Source organism: Meles meles, chromosome 20 (assembly GCF_922984935.1).
Source record: "Meles meles chromosome 20, mMelMel3.1 paternal haplotype, whole genome shotgun sequence".
NCBI classification, from domain to species: Eukaryota; Metazoa; Chordata; class Mammalia; order Carnivora; family Mustelidae; genus Meles; species Meles meles.
The window spans coordinates 30986641-31007349 of NC_060085.1; the positions used below are offsets into that span (position 1 = coordinate 30986641).

General features: G+C 43.1%; 1 protein-coding gene across 23 annotated transcripts in view; it reads right to left on the bottom strand.

Moving 5' to 3' along the window:
• CADPS (calcium dependent secretion activator) overlaps positions 1-20709 on the bottom strand; it is a 483094-nt gene that overhangs the window by 168994 nt on the left and 293391 nt on the right. For all 23 annotated transcript variants that reach the window (XM_045990930.1, XM_045990927.1, XM_045990929.1 and 20 more), the window contains exons 8-9: positions 13633-13772; positions 2452-2518 (exon numbers count right to left, since the gene is read on the bottom strand). In XM_045990930.1, coding sequence (XP_045846886.1) covers positions 2452-2518; positions 13633-13772 — 207 coding nt within the window. The remainder of the gene's footprint in view (positions 1-2451; positions 2519-13632; positions 13773-20709) is intronic.

The following is a 20709-nucleotide window of genomic DNA, read 5'->3' on the forward strand; positions in this document are numbered from 1 at the left end:
GGAGAAGTTACTAGCTACCTTGAAGGGTGAAGGGAGACTATGTGTCAAGATGAGGGGGTCCCTTGTCCTGCTCCCTCTGGGAAGCTGTCACTGGCCACTGGCCACTCTCCAGGATACGATCTTTCCTTTCTCAGAACCACCCAGCCTGGGTCCATCTTCTCTCTCTTCTTTTTCCTTCTTTCTTCCACCAAACATCTCTTGGGCCAGGTACAGAGCTCAAGGATGTATCCATGTGTGGTGGGCAAAGGAGGGAAGGACACACAGATGAATGGGAAACCGAACTGGTACTGCAAGCACACTGTCTACTGGGAGAGGCCAGGCTGACTCACAGGTGGATTCCAAGACAGGATGCTGTGCCCAGTGAGAAGAAATGAAGGGGGAGAACCTTGCATGATCTTGTTCTGCTTCTTTTAATGCATTTTGTCTTTCTGTTTATAACACACTCTCTTTAGAAGGGACATCAGCAGCTATTTTGCCCACCCAGCATCATATCTCTTTCCAGTAATGGCACCTGATTTGGCACTGGGGACAGCGCAGTGGGACTATGAATCAAAGTGCCATCGCGTGTCTCTGCTAAAAGTTGGGTGGCTGACCCAAGCTGAACCAACTTTCCCTCATATTTGGCCCTCAAGTGGAGATGCAAGGATAGAAAATGGTCAGAGCCAATTTTGTCTTCTGACCACATTGATGACACTGGCCATGTTTCCCTCCACCTGGATTTCTGGAACCTACTCTGAGTCCTGTAGTAAGGACGGGTCATTCAGGTTTTTCAACAATCCTATAAACTACCTCAAAATCCTTCTAATACATTAATATTAATACCTTAATTAGCTTGGGTCTATTTCTGCTGTTTGCATATATTAAGCACTATAACAGAGACCCTGATAGTGAAATACCAGGCCTCATAGTTCTTCTCTATGACCTACCAATGTATCCTACACAAAGTAGGTGCTCAATAAATGTTGATCCGTTGATAGTTTAAGGAAATGTATCTCAGGATGAAATGTCCTCCTTTGCCTACCTGTGGATTATTTAGGGGTTGGGTACAATTCCAAAGTTTTCCTCAGGCTCCTTTGTTCTAAGGCTTTGTTGTACCCCATAGCAACTGTGAAAGCAAAGGCGACCTCTTGCTTATAGCCAGAGAGATGCATTGCCTTAGTGGCACAGCAAAGACTTGACTAGATTCATAGAAAGTCTAGTCTTAGAAGGTCAGAGTTGGTAGAACTTTCAAGGCCATTAGACCTAAAAGACAGTTGCTTTATAGTGAGGTTTTAGAACTGGAATTGCTCTAAATACTAATAACCCAATGAACACCTTTAGTCACTAAACTACGGGTTGACTCGCTATGTGGCATCTTCCAGAATATGGCATATATTAATTTCTTATATGCTTTGGTGGAACTTGGAAATTGAAAACAGGCAATGGCAAATTTCCTTGTAAACTGAAAAATCTTGATGCAAGAAGCAAATGAACCAAATTTTAAAAAGGCAGGGGAAAGTCTCAAGGACAAGCATAACTATTCCTGGAAATTTTTTTTTAAATAGACAAGATAGAAAAGGTACTATTTATATATTACTCATGTATTATTAATACCAGTATCTGCATCTTCATCTGCATCTATATATAGATGGATGTTTCTTGCTGCATGGTTAGTAATGGTCCCAACTGGGGAAGCCCACAAGTCCTTCAGAAAGGAAAATTCTACAGGTACTTGAGCCAGAGCTGTATATGCAAACATGGAATAGTGTCATAGTGATATATGTTAAAAAACAAATAAACAAACAAACACCCCAAAAATGAGCTGCAGGACAACATGAAGAGTTTAGTTATATAGTTAAAAAAAGAGTCTATCTGGAGAGATAAAATCCAGAGTGTTAAACATACTTGTAGGAGGTCAGTTAAGACTTCTGGAAGCCCCATGCATCAAGAAGAGTGGAGAGCTCCTGCACAGGGAATTCAATACCAAAATACTAAACAGTAAGACAAATGTCAAAAGTCTAAGTAAATTCTGACTTTTCTCATAATGAGTATCTTAGTACTTAGAAATAGCAAATTTTTCTACAACAATGTCAGTGTTCCTAATGCTCTAACTGGGCACATGCTTGCTTCCTCCCTGGGGACCTCCATCACTGGTAGTGCGGTAGGCTACTTCTCCTATTTATCTTATGTGTTCTTGTATCCTTAGACTTCTAAAAGAATGAGCCATTTATTTTTAGAAATTTAAAGTAATATAGAAATAGGGAAAAGGAGCACAAGGGAGTGTTGTGGGGACTAGAAATGTTCTACATCCCTCTACATGATGGTTACACACTTATGCATGTGTAAAAATTCACTGAGCTAAATGGTTGAACATTGTGTATTTTAGATAAGTTATACCTCAAATAAAAAACATTACTGCTATCAAATCTTTAATATCAATGGCTTTTAAGATGGAGAGAGTTGAAGAGTTACCTGGACCAGTACAAAAAACCTTTTCTTCCATCTCTTCCAGACATTCTTACCGATGGCCCATAAATACCTAAGGAAAAGGAAAAAGACCAGAGTTGCATTAATGCTTGAGCGACTACACTGTTTAACTCATTTGACCATGAAGCTTGGTACTCATAAACAAGGAAAGCTGCGTGCAGCTCAGAAACAGAAAGCAGATTTGGGAGCTGTGTGACTGAGGATAAGGAATGGCAGGCAAGTTTCACTTCCATTTATAGAAGGAATTGTGGCCCCTCATCACAGTTGACTGAGATTCCTTGATTGATTCCAGAAAGTAAGTTGGAAAATGTTACATTGTGACTTAATTTCTCTATGTGCTAAAAGTCTATTAGGTAGGGAAGTCCTGCCAGGTGCTGCACAAAGGAGGAAAGAGAACACTAAATTCTACAACTACAGCTCCTTTGCCTTTTTCAAGTCTCAGTCAGGAATCCATGCCCCAACCCCGACTTTCTTTTTCTATTATTCTGTCAAATGCAGGTATATTACCGGGAGGAAGTTTCCAGTCAACAAAGAAAGTCCTCCCTATACCTCTCCCCCTTTCCCAAATGCTTCTGTGTTGATGGGAATTAATCTTGATACAGACAAAGGAGATAAAAGGAGAGTTAAGAAACATCGAGGCACAATCCAAGCTATCTGGAGATTTTATGAGCAGTGTTACTACCTCATTCGCGAATTACTCCCTCTGCCTTTTGGACTGCTGCACGCCCACTGGCATTGATCAAGGAAGTGAGGTTTTCAGGCTCTACTGGACCAAGTGAGGAGAGATCTGTTCATACTCAAAAACATGCAAATACTTGAGCTCCAAAACAGGCTTTATCTGCTATAAAAACCACTGGACAACATCCAAATCCTCACTTCACCTGGAATCAGACAGAATTTCCGCTTTGGAACATAAAGAAGAATGCACCTAATTAAAATTTATACTGTTTGACAAATTTCAGGGGGCTCTCAGAACTGGCCAGTGGCCAAAATCTGCTCAGATCTTTAAGCCAGAAACCCAGGAGTCAACCTGGTTCCCTCTCTTTCTTCGTCCTTATTCCTTAATTACCAAGTGCAGTTGATTTTTTTTTTTTAAACTATTGCAAAGTTCTCCACTCTGCTCAGTCTCTCCCCTTCACACCCTCACTATTTCAGTCCCACCCCACGGTTCTTCTGCTTCCATGGACTCTTAATGGGTGTCAGGGACATCGAGAATGATTTCCATCCCCCTCCTGGCCGTGACATGCTTCCTACCATCTGCGAATGTGATCATGCCTTTCCCTGCTGAAACTCCTTCTGTGGGTCACCCCCATTTACATGAAGGGGATCTCAAACTGTGGCCACTCAGATTCCACTTTCCTGATTTATCCTAGATCTTTTACCTATTCTATGGTTTACTGGACATTTTCCTTTAAAATGACTTATTTAACATGAATAAATTTATTTTGAAAGAAAACTTTATATTATAGCCTTGACACATTAATTATATCTTATGCCTTCTCCAGCATCTTATGTTCAAACTCACATTCTTCCTAAGTTTAAATCTCTACCTTGATGTCATGGCCTCCTGGATCCTGTTGATAATTCTTCCCTTACAATGATCACACTGCTATAATTTATTTGTTTTTATATTTATTGTTCCTACTAGACTGTGAGTGAGCTCCTCAAGGGAAGGAACTTTATTCTTTCTCATGTCTAAATTCCTAGCACAGAACCTTGTTTTTCTTTTTAGATTCGCGGTACAATTCTTTATACGTATATAGTAGGAGGTCAGTGTACACTTGTTATATTTCATTTGGTTTTGAATACCATGCTTTTGGGAAACCAGAGCAACATTTGCAATGGTTTCTGATGAGATTTTAAAACTGCATAAAGACATACAATCCATCACCAAATTCTTTGAATTTTCTTCCCAAAATATATCCCAATTCTTTCCATCCCACTGCTACTCCCCAGTCAAGCTTCTATGATGTCTACCTGGGCCATGGTAACAGGCTCCTAAAGGGTCTCCCTGCTTCACTCTTGTCCCTACTCCACTCGTTACACACCAGACAGAGTGACCTTTTAAATGGGTAAATCAGATCATTAATACACTCATTCTAAATCGGGATGGGAAACTGTGGAAAGGTTTCCAGCTGGGAAGAGACACAATTATATTTCTATTTAAGATGGTCCCCATGGCTGCAGGATGGAGAAGGCACTGTGGATGAAAGGGGCAAGAGAGAACACAGGGAGATTAGCAAGGACACGGTTGCTGTGGTGCAGGTGGGAGAGAGAGGACGGTGCCTGGACTGGGACAGAGGCCTTGGCAGTGGCTGGATGGCTGGTAAGTACATGAGCTCTGAGGCCAACCTCGTCAGCTTCACTCTTGTGTGGATTATAGTCATGTAATATAATTCACAGTCCTGGACAGTGCTCTCAGCCTTCTTAAAATAGTCTATTAACATATTCACGGCAGAAACTGACCTAAATAAATGGGAGGAATGGCCAGGGCTACTGACAGAGAGAGAGAGAGAGAGAAGATTCTTTGGCCTATAACTGTCAACAGTATTGTCTTCCAGTTCTAGTTGGGATGGTTGCTCTGAGATGCTGGACAAGATGCTTAACCTCCTGGTGTCCTGGAAAACAGGGCAGGGCTAGCAATGGTTCTTCTCACACAGGGTTGCTGTGGGGATTAAGTGAGATGATTCTTGTGGAGTATAAGCATGAGGCACAGCAGAAAGTAGATGCACATTAAATGTCAGCCTTATTATAAACTATCTCCGGGTAGAGAGGAAAGCCTATCATTGCTAAAAGTAAATATTAGCTAAATATGTGAAAAGAAATATCCCTGGGAATATGGACATAGAAAAATAAATGAAACAAAAATCAAATGAAGAAAGCAGGTGAAAAATTTTGTATTTGTATTAATGACTGGCAATGCTGTCATAGTCTCGTACTTCTCTGGAATTACATCTGGCAGCTAGTACTCGTTGTGTCTTTCCCCATAACTTGAACCCACATAGAGAGATTCAGAACAGTGAGCACAGACACTACATCTGACGTTTATATTTTAATTGACAGGAATGGAAGCAGGAAAGGGAGTGCACGAAAACCCACGGAGTGTGACTCATAGTGAGGCATTAATTCCCCCTTCAGAATAAAGATCCTAGTTACTGCTTGGCCATGTTTTACTACTATGCTATGCTGTGCCAGGCCCTTTCCTCGAATTTATTGTACTACCTGGAGGGGTTAAGGTCTTGAATCTGGAGCCATGTCACCTATCTGTATGTGCAACCTTCAGTAAGTTACTAGGTGTAGCTCTGCCACAGCCTCTCATCTGTGCAATGGGCACAATATCAGGAGCTACTTCAAGGACTGTTGGGAGGATTCAACAGTGACTGGAATCTACAGTGATCAGAATGACACCTGGCACAAAGTAAACACTTATGAGCTACTTCATGACATCACTGCTACTATTTTACAGTTGAGGAAGCGGAAGTTGCAGGAACCTGCTCAGGGTTCTGCAGCTGGTGAAAGACACAGCCAGAATGGAAATTCAGAACAGCTGGGTTTCCAGAGTATACCTCACATGCTGCTATTCTTCCTTCCATTTTAGATGAGGACAAACTTTGGTGTCTTCACCCAAATGAGAACACAAATTGCTTTTCCAAGTGAGCTTCTCTGGTGAGAGGCTTCTGAAAGGGAAAACTGAGTGGGATCAGAGAAAACCCAACAAATCCTCCTTAGCAAAGTATCAGTTGGTTTGTGTGAAGGAGGGGCTTTCCCTCAGAGGTTTTCCTCAGAATTTATTGCTAATTTGGCACATAACAGAAGGTGTCAAAACCGAGAAAAACTGAGGGCTGCTCTGTATCATTTCTGTCTAGTCAGCTCCGGCTCTGTGTTCTCTTAGATTGAAATGTGCTCAGTAGACAGAATGAGAAGTACCTGGAGCAGATGGGAGATCTGTCCCTGCAGACATCTAGGTGGCTTTCCCCTCCAGCTCCTCACACTACAGGCAGATCTATCTGTATGGGCACGAGTGGCCTTCAACTCTCTCTTCAGTCCATGAGGATTGTGGAGATTTGGATTTACAAATAAAAAAAATCAGCATTCTAGTGTTGTGAACAGGTATTTAGCCTAGTGGTTATATCTTAGGCTCAGAGTGGAAAAACCCATGTGGGAATTCTGTCCCCGCCATCAACTGTCCTTCTGCTTAGCTGTGTTGTACCTCAGTTTCCTCAGCTGCAAAACGGGGATAGTGTGTGAAGTTGTTGTAAGGACTCAGGGAGAGCATGCACAGTGAGTTTAGCACAGACGGCACATGGTAAGTGCTTGGTTACATTAGGCAATACTGCTGGTTAGTGTTATCCTTAGTAACAGCAGCAGCAGTGGCAGAAATAGTAGTTCTAGTACAAAGATCATGTAACTACCAACTTTGCAAAGGATTTATCTTTGAATTCATTTGAACTTGTGTTTGGCTTTGGGGTGCACATCTATTGGGAAATAAAACAGTACGCATGTCTGGGTTTGGAGCTCCAGGCTACATTTTGCCTTGTGATTCTAACCTATCCTTGCTTGTACTATTTTTGTAAAACCTATGCCAGTGGGTCACTGACACCCCTGTCATTTTCTGGGGGCATTTTAGTTAGATGAGAGGCCAGAGTGAACTATGAAGGACTAAACAGAGAGGAAAAAGATGCTCTTTGGTCTTCCATGGCCCCCTGGCTTCAGCATCCCTCTGCCTTGGGATTCCTTGGAAGGGCAACATCCCTAGTAATTCTTGTAACTTGTGAGTTGTATATATAAAAGAAAATGGGATGGTCTTCCTTCACCTGATGTTTGTGAGTGTTAATGAATGAATACCTCAGCTCTATTTATTAAGTATCTTCTGTGCTTAGCACTAGGTGTGCATATGGTGGTACTCCATAGCAATTCATGAGGAAATTTTTTATTGTATGTCTTTTCCCAGGATGGATGAGTACCTGGTACAGGGAGAAGGTATGTGTTCCCCTCAGGACATCTGCCAGACTCACCTGTCCCTGGACACCATACAAAGGGTAAGGATGGCTGAGAGGGACATGGAAATCAGGGATAGGTTGAGGTTTCAACCTTGGGGGCTGTGGACCCAGAAGTCAACGAAAAACCTAGAAAATGAGGAGTTGGTGCCATTCTGGTCTAGGTGGAGATGAGACTCAGCCCTAAGGGAGGAGGGGCTGCATTTGTTTTCCTCTGTGTCCCTGTGCCGTTATGGCACCTAGTCCATCACAAGTGGGAATGAGGCAGGGCCTTTTTAAAAAATTTTCTTTCTTGCTAGAAATTCTTCATGTGAATTTCTTCTAAGAAGAGCAGTCACACTGAGACAAAACCAAGATTCCCACTGGGAGGCATCCCTCCCCTCCTGGTAGAGAGAATGACAACATGGAGGGTGCTAAGACTCCAGATGCTTCAGTCTTCATGCAGCAGCCCAACAGAAAGAAGCATGGGCTGGGGAGAAGCACAATAAATGAATGAAAGCAAACAATGATGACAACAGTCTCCAGCACCAACTCTTACGTAGCTGTAGCCCTAACCATGTATCAGTCCCTGTTCTAAATGCTTTACATTCATTAACTCATTTAATTATCTCAACAACCTTATGAGGCAAAACAATCACGAGCTCCATTTTATGCTGAGCAAAATGAGGTTCACAGAGGTTAAAGAACTTGCCTACAGCCGGTAAGTGGTTGGTGCCAAGGACTACATCCTAGGTGATTCACCTAGCTGGCATTTATAGAGAATAATACAACAGGGAAGATAAAACAGAATCATGAAAGTATTCAATTAGTCCAAAAGAAGGCCAAAAAAAAAAAAAAAAAAAAAAAGGAGGAAAAGAGAACAAAGGTCAGATGGAATAAAGAGAAAACAAAAAAGCAAGGTGAAAATAACAATTTAATTTAAACCTAATTACATCAATAATCACATTAAATATAAATGGGCTAAATATTCCAATTCAAAGGCAGAGATCTTCAGATAGGATTTAAAAGGATAGAGCTAATTTCATGCTGCCTACAGAAATATACTTTAACTCTAAAGGCATAAGTTAAAAAATAGTAGGATCAAAAAGATTTACCATGCTAACATTAGTCTTTTAAAAAGCTGGAGTGACTGTATTACTGTCTCACAAAGTAAATTTCAGGGCAAAGAATATTCCCGAGGATAAAGAAAAACATTTCATAATAAAAAAAGGGTCAATTCATCAAGAAGACATAATAACCTTAAACATTTATGCATCTAAGAATAGAGCTTCAAAATAAATGAGACAAACGTGGACAGAATTATAAGAAGAAACAGAAATATCTATAATTAAAGTCAGAGATTACAATACTTTTCTCTCAATAATTGCTAGAAAGTCTATAAGTATTTGGACAATTTCAACAACACTGTCAACCAACTTAAACTAATTGACATTTATAGAGAATAAACCAAAAGAGAGAGAATATGGAATCCTGAAATTATTCAATTAGGTCAGTAGTAGTAGTCTTGTTTGAGAGTCTGTGCCAATCTGAGTGGTGTTTTGGAGATTTGCAGGGAAGAGAGAGAGGTGTGATAGTTTTGAAGAACAAGGTCTACAGTAGTGGCACAGCTAAGAAAATGGAAGAAGAGAGGGGATTTTTAAGAAGCATGGCTGAGACTTATAAACTGTATCCCCTTCACGTTTTGTTGAAGCATAACAGGAAAATCAGATTTGCTATAAATTACTCTGGGTTGGTGTACTATGGTTCACTGACTGAATCCAAAGTGGCATCAGGGGAGCTCTGCATTTCTTTTAAGTTTGGGGTCCTTTGTTAAGGTAGGAATAACGCAATTCTAGATCTGGCTTCAATGTTTAATTTCATTTGGGTAAGTCTGTTCACCACTCCACATCTGTTTCTCTATATGTAAAGTGGCAATTAATTCATTCACTTATTCATTTACACAACAATTAGATTAATTTATTGAACTTTTACTACATGGCAGGCCCTGTAAGAGCTACTTTGAATAGGGAAGACAAATGTCCTTAGTGACAAGGAACTCACAGTTCAATGGGGGAAGAGAAACAACAAACCAATAAACAAAGAAATATATGGTGTGTGAGATTGTGATAAGGGCAATCCTGAAAATAAGGCACAGTAAGAGAAAGAGAGAGGACACAAGTGGGGCAGGAAAGGAAGGCATTCTGATATGGTACAGAGACCTGCAGAAATCAGGTGAGTTATGTAGAAAGCTGTGTGAAGAAGAAGATGAATCCAAGGTAGAGGGAAGGGTGGGGACAAGGGCCCTGAGGAGCGGGTGCACCTGGGGTCTTTTTTTTTTTTTTTTTAAGATTTTATTTACTTATTTGACAGACAGAGATCACAAGCAGGCAGAGAGGCAGGCAGAGAGAGAGGGAGAGCAGGCTCCTGCTGAGCAGAGAACCCAATGCAGGGCTCTATCCCAGGATCCTGGGATCATGACCTGAGCCAAAGGCAGAGGCTTTAACCCACTGAGCTACCCAGGCACCCCGCACCTGGAGTCTTTGGGGAAGAGCAGAAAGGCCCGTGTGGCTGGAGGAGTGATCAAGGTCAGGGAGGTAGCGGAGTCTTTATAGCCATGGTAACAACAATGGGTTTTACTCTGAGATGAGGAATCACTGGAGGTTTTCCAGCATTGGAGTGGCATGAGCTGACTTCTGCGTTAAAAAATATTACTCTTGGGGCACCTGGGTGGCTCAGTGGGTTAAGCCGCTGCCTTCGGCTCAGGTCATGATCTCGGGGTCCTGGGATCGAGTCCCGCATCAGGCTCTCTGCTCAGCAGGGAGCCTGCTTCCCTCTCTCTCTCTCTGCCTGCCTCTCTATCGACTTGTGATCTCTCTCTGTCAAATAAATAAAATAAAATCTTAAAAAAAAAAATATTACTCTTGGGCGCCAGGGTGGCTCAGTTGGTTAAACACCGACTCTTGATTTCAGCTCAGGTCACAATCTTGGGGTCCTGGGATTGAGCCCCACATCGGGCTCCATGGAGTCTGCTTGAAATTCTCTCTCCCCCTCTGCCCCCCCTTTGCTTGCACTCTCTCTCTCTCTCTCAAATGAATAAATAATAAATAAACAAACAAACAAATAAATGTTTTTCAAAAATTACTCTTGCTTCCTGGTGGGAAACAGAGTACAGGAAAGCAAGAACAGCAGTAGGGGGACTGCTTACAGAGTAAGGGCACAAGTGAAGTGGAAGAGGATTGGTGATATAGTGGTGGTGAGGAGAGGTTGAACTGTAGGTTTATATTATTTGCAGTGAACAGAATTTGCTTCTGGATGAGAAGAGGAGCAAAAGCAAAAGAGAAATGTCCAAGATGACCCCAAGTTTCTTGGTCTGAGCAACTGGGTGAAGGGAGAGGTCATTGGAGTTGGGAATATAATGATACCTAGTCTCTATGAGGCTATTTCAGAGATAAAATGAGAAAGTACATGTGAATACACTTGCTGAGCTTGAAAACACTATATGGACGTAAAATATGAAAAATTACTCTCCAAGGACTTGCTCTTTGTCAAACAGGCCCAGATCCTAATGTCTTAAGGCCAGAAAATAGCACTGACTTTCTTACTAACATTTTTCTGTTCAATAAGGAAAGTTATTCTGAATGGTCTGGTGGTTCATTCAAGGAACCACAGTCCACCAACACGGACTCATTCACAGTAATTCTGATTTTCCTTTTATGTTTTAATAAACATGAAAGTAGATACAATTTATAACCTCAGTCATGCTTTTTAAAATTTCCTTCTCTCTACCATTCTTTAAGCTTTAACACTATTCTGATATTTCTCTCCTTCACCACACAATGGGGCTCAGTAAAGCTATTTTAACTTTAAATGAAAAAAAAAAAACAAAACTGCAGTCCACAGTAAACATTTTTATTTTCTTTGAGTCATCCCTTGCACACCTAATGCTGTGCATGCCTGATTTAGGCTGCATTGGGTCTGACAGTTATAGTAAAAAAATCATTGCCTACTTCTCAGGGCTCCTTGAGGCCTTCCTTGTTATTTCCTGGCAGAGCAGTGATTTTTACATGGCAGTCTAGTAATATGAAATAGCTATGTAAACTGTCAGAAGGGAGTTACATATTTCTTCTGTCATCCATAGGGTCAAGGTAGCCTAAAATGTCTCAATAATTTTGCAAATGAATCAACAGAAAAATCAGTAAATTCAGATCAGTTACTTCAGTTTCCAACACAGTAAATGAAAAGAACGTGGGAAATGGGAATGTGTTTCATGGAGAAATTAATACCCGTGCAAGGTGTACTGTGGAGCTTAAATGTGGGAGTACTTGAAAAACTCCTCATTTGGTGCTTCAAAGAGGCTGAGTAGGTTGGTTGAGGTACTGATCCTTGACAGAAGTTTAAAAAAACTGAACTTTTGAGGACACATACATTTAGTCATACTTTAGTTCTGTCTCTCTCTTTGGTCTGTCCTATTCTCCTCATTCCTTCCATCCTATTCATCCACACTCCTTCCATCCTATTCATTCACATTCCTTCCATCCTATTCATTCACACTCTGGTTCTTTTAGCAAATAGTTACTAAGTATTTATGAGCCAGTATTTTGCTAAATATTCAGAATCTTTTCCTGTATGCTATAGAGACCTAAAAGAGTTCTCAAACCTATTGTCTAGAAACTGGAATGTTACATCAAGGGGGAAGAAAAATGAGGGAGAAATTCCACTTAACATTTTTGGAATATATGCCAGCAGTATGGTAAGGAGGACGAAAGCTGACTTCACAAACATTTCATGAGAACCTTCATGAGATGATAACTTGATTGAAGTGAAGCTAGCTGCCCTTCATCATGGATGGCTGAAAAAAGACTACATGTGTAGCAAGGGTCTGACTCACTCTCCACAGCCTTCCCATGGCCTCAGACAGAAGAGTTTTGGCATAATCCCATCTCAGGCTCTGGGAACAGTTTGGCTTCAAGTTAATGCCATGCAAATTCTCTAAATCCATGCCAGAGCTCAGGTTCAATACTGGTCCTCCCACTTTTTGGGAGACCTTTTCTTTTCTGGAGTTCCCCATGCCTGATTGCCTCCAGTGCCCTGACTGGGAGGTATCTTTCTCTGGTAACTTGAGCATGCCACGTTCCCTAAAACTCCAAGGCACCAAAGCTAGAATGTTGTTCTTTATTCCCCAACCACATGTTGCTGTGGTCTGCTCATCTTCCTGTCCTGACTGTTCCCTCCTGGACCTGTTTAAAGTCTCTATTTAAATGTCTTAATCAGTGGCTAGTCCCTGGTCTTGGGTTTTTGCATTCCCCAAGCCTCTAGCACATAACCAATCCTCAGTTTTCATGTCGATTTTATCACTTTAAGCCATCTCATAAATGCACGCACCCCAAAGTGAATTGAGATGTTTCTACTGAGCAGAGGGGCTAAGCAGAATGATACACAGTTGGCAACTGGTACCTGCAGAATTCCTGAAAAGCAATCCACTCCCTTCCACTGGTTGACATCCCCCCATTTGGAATTATATGGCCCAACTTCTCTCCAAGTGACCACATTTACTGAGATAGTGGGGTCCAAGCAGTTTAATAGGCCATGGCATATACCCAGTTGTCAATAAACATTTTCTGTACAGATCATTGATCTGTGAAATGAAACTTTATTTTTTTTATGCTACTTGAAATCACTTAATTGTTCATGCCTCTCAACCTTAAGAAACGGAAGTTGATCATACATTTTTTATGTTTTGGTCATTTATTTGAAGACTACACTAAACACTAACACTGATTCAATGTGAATTGAATGTCTGAATGTCGCCTATGGCATTTGCTCACGTCTCTTGGACGTGATTGTTAACAATGATGCAAGTGGAAGATAGATAGAGTCTGAAAGATCTAGATGCCACTGAAGAGGTACATAAAGTCAGTAAAACCCCTGAACCAGAACCACCCAGCATGCTTCTGGGAACATTTTGAATTGTTCTGGAAATCCTATTAGAAAAGAAGGAAATTATTCTATCTTGATAGCACAAATGCACATACAGTAATTGTAAGAACTGAGGACGTTTATAGTAATCTCTCATGAATCCTTTGTGTTTCCTTCAATGTACTTCTCTGAAGACAGTTCTTCTTTTTAGGAAATATTTTAGGAAACGGATGGAGATCTCCCTAAAACTACCACTCAGAGAAGAAACACTTACCCAGAATGTTTCATGTTCTGAGGCTTATCCATTCGGACAGCAAGTTTGATTTTGAGGTCTTGATCGGGGCAGTTTTTGGAGACTGTCATTTTGTGCCACTCTGACTGTTTGGGGCTGTTTGGGGTGGGATGGAGAATAACCTGTAGGGAAAAAGGACAATGACCTTAGCCAGAAAATGGAAACCTGGTCATGGGCATGTTTTTAATAGGTGAGAAACTTTGCTGCTGAGAAGCTGAGTGTCTTGTCCAGCTGCCATGGCTAACGGGCTTTTAAATAAAGCAGAACCCTGGATATCGGACTCCTATCCAAGGCTCCATCTACCACCCGTGGCTGCCTCTTGCCAAGCAGACCAGCTCGAAGACAGAAATGGTGTTCTATTGCCCTCTTATCTCTCTCCCTGCTAATTCAGTAAGTCGAGATCAACGGTTTCTGTGATATAGTTTTTGCATTCTTCCTAAAATTCCAAAGTCCTAAAGCAACCTGGAATGGACGATGTTCATACACGATTCTCTCCCTGTAAGAACACGGATGTACAAAGGAAGAAATATCCTTACACGTCAGGGCACTTCTCTTTCCACTCCTCACTCGTCTTTCCACTCCTCAGGGTTCCTTCCCCCGTTTCAGGAGGAGGAAGGCCGCAGGGGAAAATGGAAGGGACTTTATGGGAGGGATGAGAAACGTGAGACCTACGCAAGGGAAGGGTCTTGCTGACACACGTTGGCACAGCATTTCGCCAGTACATGGCATCTCTGTCACGCAACACCGACTCTGTCCTGGCCTGAAAGGCATCAGACACAGCGGTAAGGCCGGGCTCTTCGAAAGCGTCCTTCACTGTGCTTCAGAGAAGCCACTCCCAACGGGAGCCTCCTGCTTGGTCCTCACTGCTTCCGGGGCCAGAAGTGGGGCAAGGAGTGGGTAACTCAGCACACCCCCTTCTTCATTTTGCTACCTGAGTTCTCAAGAGCCACAAGGGATCTGAAGAACATGCACTGTTCCTCAGGAGGGAACGATGTGGAAAATCCCCTCAGCTGACCGAACAGGCACCAAGTATAGGCGCAACAAAAGCTGGGCTTGCTAAGATTTGCTTTCGTGGTGACAGCGTGCCCTGGTTTGTTGCCTGTGGGCTTCGGCTGTTCTCACAGCAGCTATTTTCTTTCGGTGCTGGGGAAGGCAGCCTCTCTCCCGGGTTCCTAACCCCTCCGAAAGGGACAGGAGAGGTTTGGAGTCTCAAAAGCTGACAACCCTGGCTTTCCCACAAACCTGGCTCGTGGGGCAGGGCGGGAGCAGAGGGCTTCTCGCGAGAGTTCGCGGGGTGGGTGCGAGCTGAAGGCTTCTCGCGAGAGCTCTGGAAGGGCGGGAGAGCCGGGCGGAAACATAAAATCAGCGGCTCTGAGGTGCCTTATTGGTGCTGATTTTTAACTCCTTCCCATTCCAGGCCTGACCATTTCCACCCCCCCCCCCCCATTACATCCTCTCTCTCTGATGAAAAAAAATTGATCCATTTTTGCTAAACGCAAAAGTTGAGTCTTCTCAACGACTTATGACAGGATTGAAATAGGAGGCCTGATTTTTCAGAACTGAGGCTGCCAAAGAATCTTTGATCACGCCCCATGCCGGCAGAATTCGTTGACCCAGTAGCCCAATCTCTGTAAATATATTGCTATCGATACAAAAATACAACACCATCGATACATAAATATAGAAAATATCATTGTATATTTATATATGTTATATAAATGTCATATTTATATTCTGTTTACATCATATACTTACTTTGTATTAATATATTACATTGTTACATATACCATAAAATATACATAAATAGAGAAGTCTTAAAAATGAGCTAAATAGGGGCACCTGGGTGGCTCAGTGGGTTAAAGCCTCTGCCTTCGGCTCAGGTCGTGATCTCGGGGTCCTGGGATCGAGCCGCACATTGGGCTCTCTGCTCACCAAGGAGCCTGGTCCCGCCCCCCTCCCCCCCCCATCCCCGCCTGCCTCTCTGCCTACTTGTGATTTCTCAGTGTTAAATAAATAAATAAAATCTTTTAAAAAAAAAAGAACTAAATATAAAAAGCTGTATTTTCAAGTATCTTGCTAATTGTGGTGGCTTTGTACTATGATTAGATATATTTTAAGGGCACCCTATATATTTAGGGCAAGGCTCACTGTTCATGACACTGGAAGTAAATCTCAAGTAGTCTTGTAAATCATTTCAGAATCTCTTGACTGACGTCTAGCCTATCTGATGACTTTGGCAGTGAATTTCTCTCACGACGCGGATGACAGCACGCCTGCTTAGCAGGACGGGTGTCAGCTCCACCGTTTTCATGCTGTTTGCCAGGGATGCAATACGAGCATCATCCTAAGATGATAGCACTTCTGTAGGAATCTTTGCAGGCCACGTACTCGTTCTGTGAGGGTTAATTTAGTTAAAATTCTATCACCAAGTGGATCAACTGACATAACTGGTACCAGCGAAGTGTAATATGTTGTAGGATGCTGGGGGCAAGGAAATCAGGGTGCCGCTAGGCAGCGGGGACCTCTCCCTCCCCTCAAAGGAATGCCTGTCCCTATATGTCTCTCTATATGTTGTTCCATTTCCTGAGACCCCTGCTTTCGGGAGATGGAGAGAGGGGCTGCTGCTGATCCCAGGGACGAGGACACTGTCTCCTGAGCTAGTTTGGCCTGAGGGGTTGGGGAGCAAGGTTGATGTGCTGGGAAGCCGGGAGGGGGGAGGGGCTGATAAGAGAAAGCCCAACCAGGGCCAGAACAGCAGCAGGCAAGGCCCTGAGCCTCCTTCTGCTCCTGCCCATTTGGCAAAATCAAAGCAGGAGCAGCGCTCTGGGCACCCGGAGCTCGTTAACAGGCCTTCCACCATATGGATTCTGGGCGTGTTTCCCACTGGCAATATGGTGTCCATTCGCTGACACAAATGACCACAGCTCATTACTGGCCCCTCCACAAAGACTTCTTCTTCCACGTGGTGGCTCCCCAGGGAGACTTCCTCTCCGGGGTGGATGAAGAGATGAGGTCACTGCAGTTCTCCTCCATCTTCATCTCCACCCCGCCATGTGCCTGACGGGTCGATGACTCCTTTGTATGTGTCAGGCCTGCTGAATTATTAGGGTCCTCCTGGGTGCACATGAGCCCTGAGTAGTCCAGACACCTCATCTGGACATTCCAGGCTGCTAATCAAGCACTTTGTCATCTTAGCCGAGGCCCATGTGTGCTGTGCTTTGATGTGGTGATGCTGATGTGGGAACACAATCCACTCTAGCAGTGAGCTGCATGCCTGCCAGTCCCAGCTTCTCTCAGTTACCTGGGCACATGGGCAGGTCCTTCTGGGGTGGGGGTGGGGGGGCTGCTTTACCCTGAGCTTTTACCTGGCTGGTCCTCTCCAAGCCTTAGCCTATATATCCTCCTTATTTCTGCATCGACTTTCGACCCCGGGAAGGCATCCCTGACCTTCAGACTGGGTTACGTCCCCTTGCTGTGTGCTCCCAGGTGTTCTTTAGAGACCACTTACCACATTGCACTATAATTTCTAGTTTTTATGTCTATATCCCTTAAGTTTTTTGAAGTCAGAAATTTTTGCCTGTCATTATTTCTGTTTGTTCTGTGCATGTCACAAATGATGGTACACCATGAGCTCACAATCCTATCCCATGAACAGAAGTTTGATAATATTTCAGTATTGGCAAGGGTTTAAAGAAACAGTCACTTACACCTTTTGTGGAAGTATCAATTGGTGTATACTCGTTAAGGGACAATTTGGTAGTATCTGTCAAAATTCAAATTTCATTCAGCAAAATATTTTTTTGAAAACTATCCTACACACACACACATATGTGCAAAGAAATAAATTCAAGGTTATTCATTGAAGGATGCTTATACAGACAAAGACTGGAAACAATCTAAATAATATTATGATACATCTATACATGAAATATTACACACCTGTGAAACAGGAAGCATGTCAGCATGGGCTAACATGGACTAATCTTCAAATATATTAATATTTCAAGTAAAGTACAAAGCACTATGTATACAGTAACTTCCAGCTGTGCTCACCTTATTCTTTCTTTCTTTCCTTTTTTCGATGTATATACATATGTTTGTGTATGCTATGGTTGTACATGCTTAGAATACTGGGTGAGGAATACACAATAAAGTGAAAACAAGGTTTTTCTCTGGAAAAGCTACTTGGGCAAGGTGGGGGGAATCATTCATTTTCACTAATACCCATTAATTTTTTTTTCAGTGGATGAATTATTTCTTCAATTAAAAACGTTGATTAGGGCGCCTGGGTGGCTCAGTGGGTTAAGCCTCTGCCTTCGGCTCAGGTCATGATCTCAGGGTCCTGGGATCGAGCCCCATATCTGGCTCTCTGCTTAGCGGGGAGCCTGCTTCCCCCCCTCCCCATGCCTGCCTCTCTGCCTACTTGTGATCTCTGTCTGTCAAATAAATAACTAAAATCTTAAAAAAAAAAAAAGTTGATTAAAATGAAGCAAAATGAACAAGCTAGATATTGTTGAATGAATGAATGTAGCACTGGGATTTTAAATGTGGCTGTGTCCTGCTAAGCTTGGGAACAGTTAGAGCATAGACACACTCCCTCAGGGGTACGAGAAATTGCTTCACTTTAAACAAGAAAGCAGGGGCGCCTGGGTGGCTCAGTGGGTTAAGCCGCTGCCTTCGGCTCAGGTCATGATCTCGGGGTCCTGGGATCGAGTCCCGTGTCGGGCTCTCTGCTCAGCAGGGAGCCTGCTTCCCTCTCTCTCTCTCTGCCTGCCTCTCTATCTACTTGTGATCTCTCTCTGTCAAATAAATAAATAAAATCTTTAAAAAAAAAAAAATAAACAAGAAAGCAGTCATCATCAGCTGCTGCGTGTGGAGGTGCTGCCAGCAGAGGGCGCCCCAGCCGGCACAAGGACCAGCCACGCTGATTCCACCGCAACTAGGGGAAAGTTTCTTTGGTAGGAAGACTACATTCTTTTTTTTTTTTTTTTTTAATATAAACTTAAAAAAAAATTTTTTTTTAAAGATTTTATTTATTTACTTGACAGAGATGACAAGCAGGCAGAGAGGCAGGCAGAGAGAGAGGGGGGAAGCAGGCTCCCTGCTGAGCAGAAAGCCCAATGCAGGGCTCAATCCCAGGACCCTGGGATCATGACCTGAGCCGAAGGCAGAGGCTTTAACCCACTGAGCCACCCAGGCGCCCCGGAAGAGTACATTCTTATCTGGGAAAATACATAATGGGGTTGGAGGAGAGAATGAGTTATTAAGAAATGAATAACTGTATGGGGCTGTGGCTAGCCCGTGGCCTTCCCCACAGCAGTAGAGCCAAGGGTTTTATTTCTGCATAGGGACAAAGTGGTACAGTGGAAATGGCCCTGGAGATGAGTCAGCATTACTTAGCTCCTCTGGGCCGCAGTGCTCTCATCTGGGCAGGATAAGCAATAACTCATCAGGGTTATCATGGAGTGTCAGGGAGAGGGCTTCACCGTGTCCTCAGGGCCAGGCCCTGGCCAATGGCAAACGTATAGTGCCTGGGCACCACCTCCCTGGGTGGATCTGGGGAAGCTTCCTGCCTTTCGTGGGAATCTGTTTTCTCACCTATAAATAAAAGCATTTGACTAGCCTAGTGGGCTTAACTTTCCTAAGTGGAGACAGCTTGGAGAAGTTGGTGAATGCTTTGGACTCATGGCTCCAGAAAAATGCACATATGCTCCTCCCCACCTCGACATTTGCAAACCATTTCAAGGGATTCCTGGATTCTGTGGAACCTTCTGTGGACTCAGGCTGAGGATTGCCGGACTTGCCACTTCTAACACTAATATCCTGGTTTGCATCCTAGTAATATGATTCTGGGTCAGCTCTATAGATGAAAGCCAGATTAAGTAAGTCAGCCCAAAAGGATGAAAAAAGAAAGCATGCTTACTGTGTTCTTGCTGGCCTTGTTAGAAGTATGTGCCTGTGTGCTTGTCTGCAGGTGTTCTCACCTTATTCCACTGACATACTAGGGGGCTTAGAGAGGTTGAATGTTTGGCGAGGTTACACAGCTTTCAGAAGGAATTATGAAATCAACCAGTATGGAATGAAATGTACTGGTCGTCTCTGTGCTGGGCTCGGGGTATAAGGTAGTGAACAGAGTAGTTTAGGCTTCTATGCCCATGGGGTTTTCGTAGTCTAGTGTGGGAGACAGAAGCCAAACTTTCTGTAAATTCCTCTCTCTTTCTCTCCTTGGTGATCAAATTTAGTGGACAGGCGGCTGGGGTAGTGAATGAAGGAAGATGAGCAGTCAGGAAAGGGCTCTCTGGGAAGGGGGTAGTATCTATGTAAGGAAGGAGGCAACCTTTTGAAGAGCTAGGCAGTGGGGGGTGCTCCAGGCAGGGAGAAAGCCCTGTGATGCAGGAAAGAGTGGTTTATTCAGTGGACTGAGAATTGTCCCCAATGCTCTTGGGAATAGTGGAAGAAGGGAAAGGTAGCAACCAAAGAAGCCAAGGAGGTGGGCAGAAGCCAGATCACATGAATCTTTGTAGCTGTGCTACAGAGTTGTAATTTTATTGTAAGCAATGTGGAGTGATGGAAGCATTTGAAGTCAGCAAATCTAACTTACATTCTGAAAATAATGGCTGCGTGGTACAGAGTTGATGGCTGAGAGGTAAAAAGAAATGTCTTTATTATAATTCTCAGTGGTACTCAAAGGGATTGGGGCCTCCTTTTGGGATGTTTCAGAAATCTGGGGGACATTTTTGGTCGACAAGATAATGGTGCTGGGCTCTGTTGGTACTGTATGGCTGGGGCCCAGGGATACTACATGTCATGCAGTGAATGAGATGCTTCTCCTCAGTGAGGAATCGTCCTGCATCTTACCTGACTTCTGAATATTCCCACTGGGTATGAGTGGAGGTGGAAAAGCCTGTTTATAACGAACTGAGTCTGGATCTTAAATCTTCTTTACATATTGTTAAGAAGAAAACCGCAGGCATCAAAGGGTGTCATTTGTTCCCAAAATGGTGCTCAGTACATAATCTAACTTCACTTTCAACCTCCCCCAGAAATGTAGTCTTAATG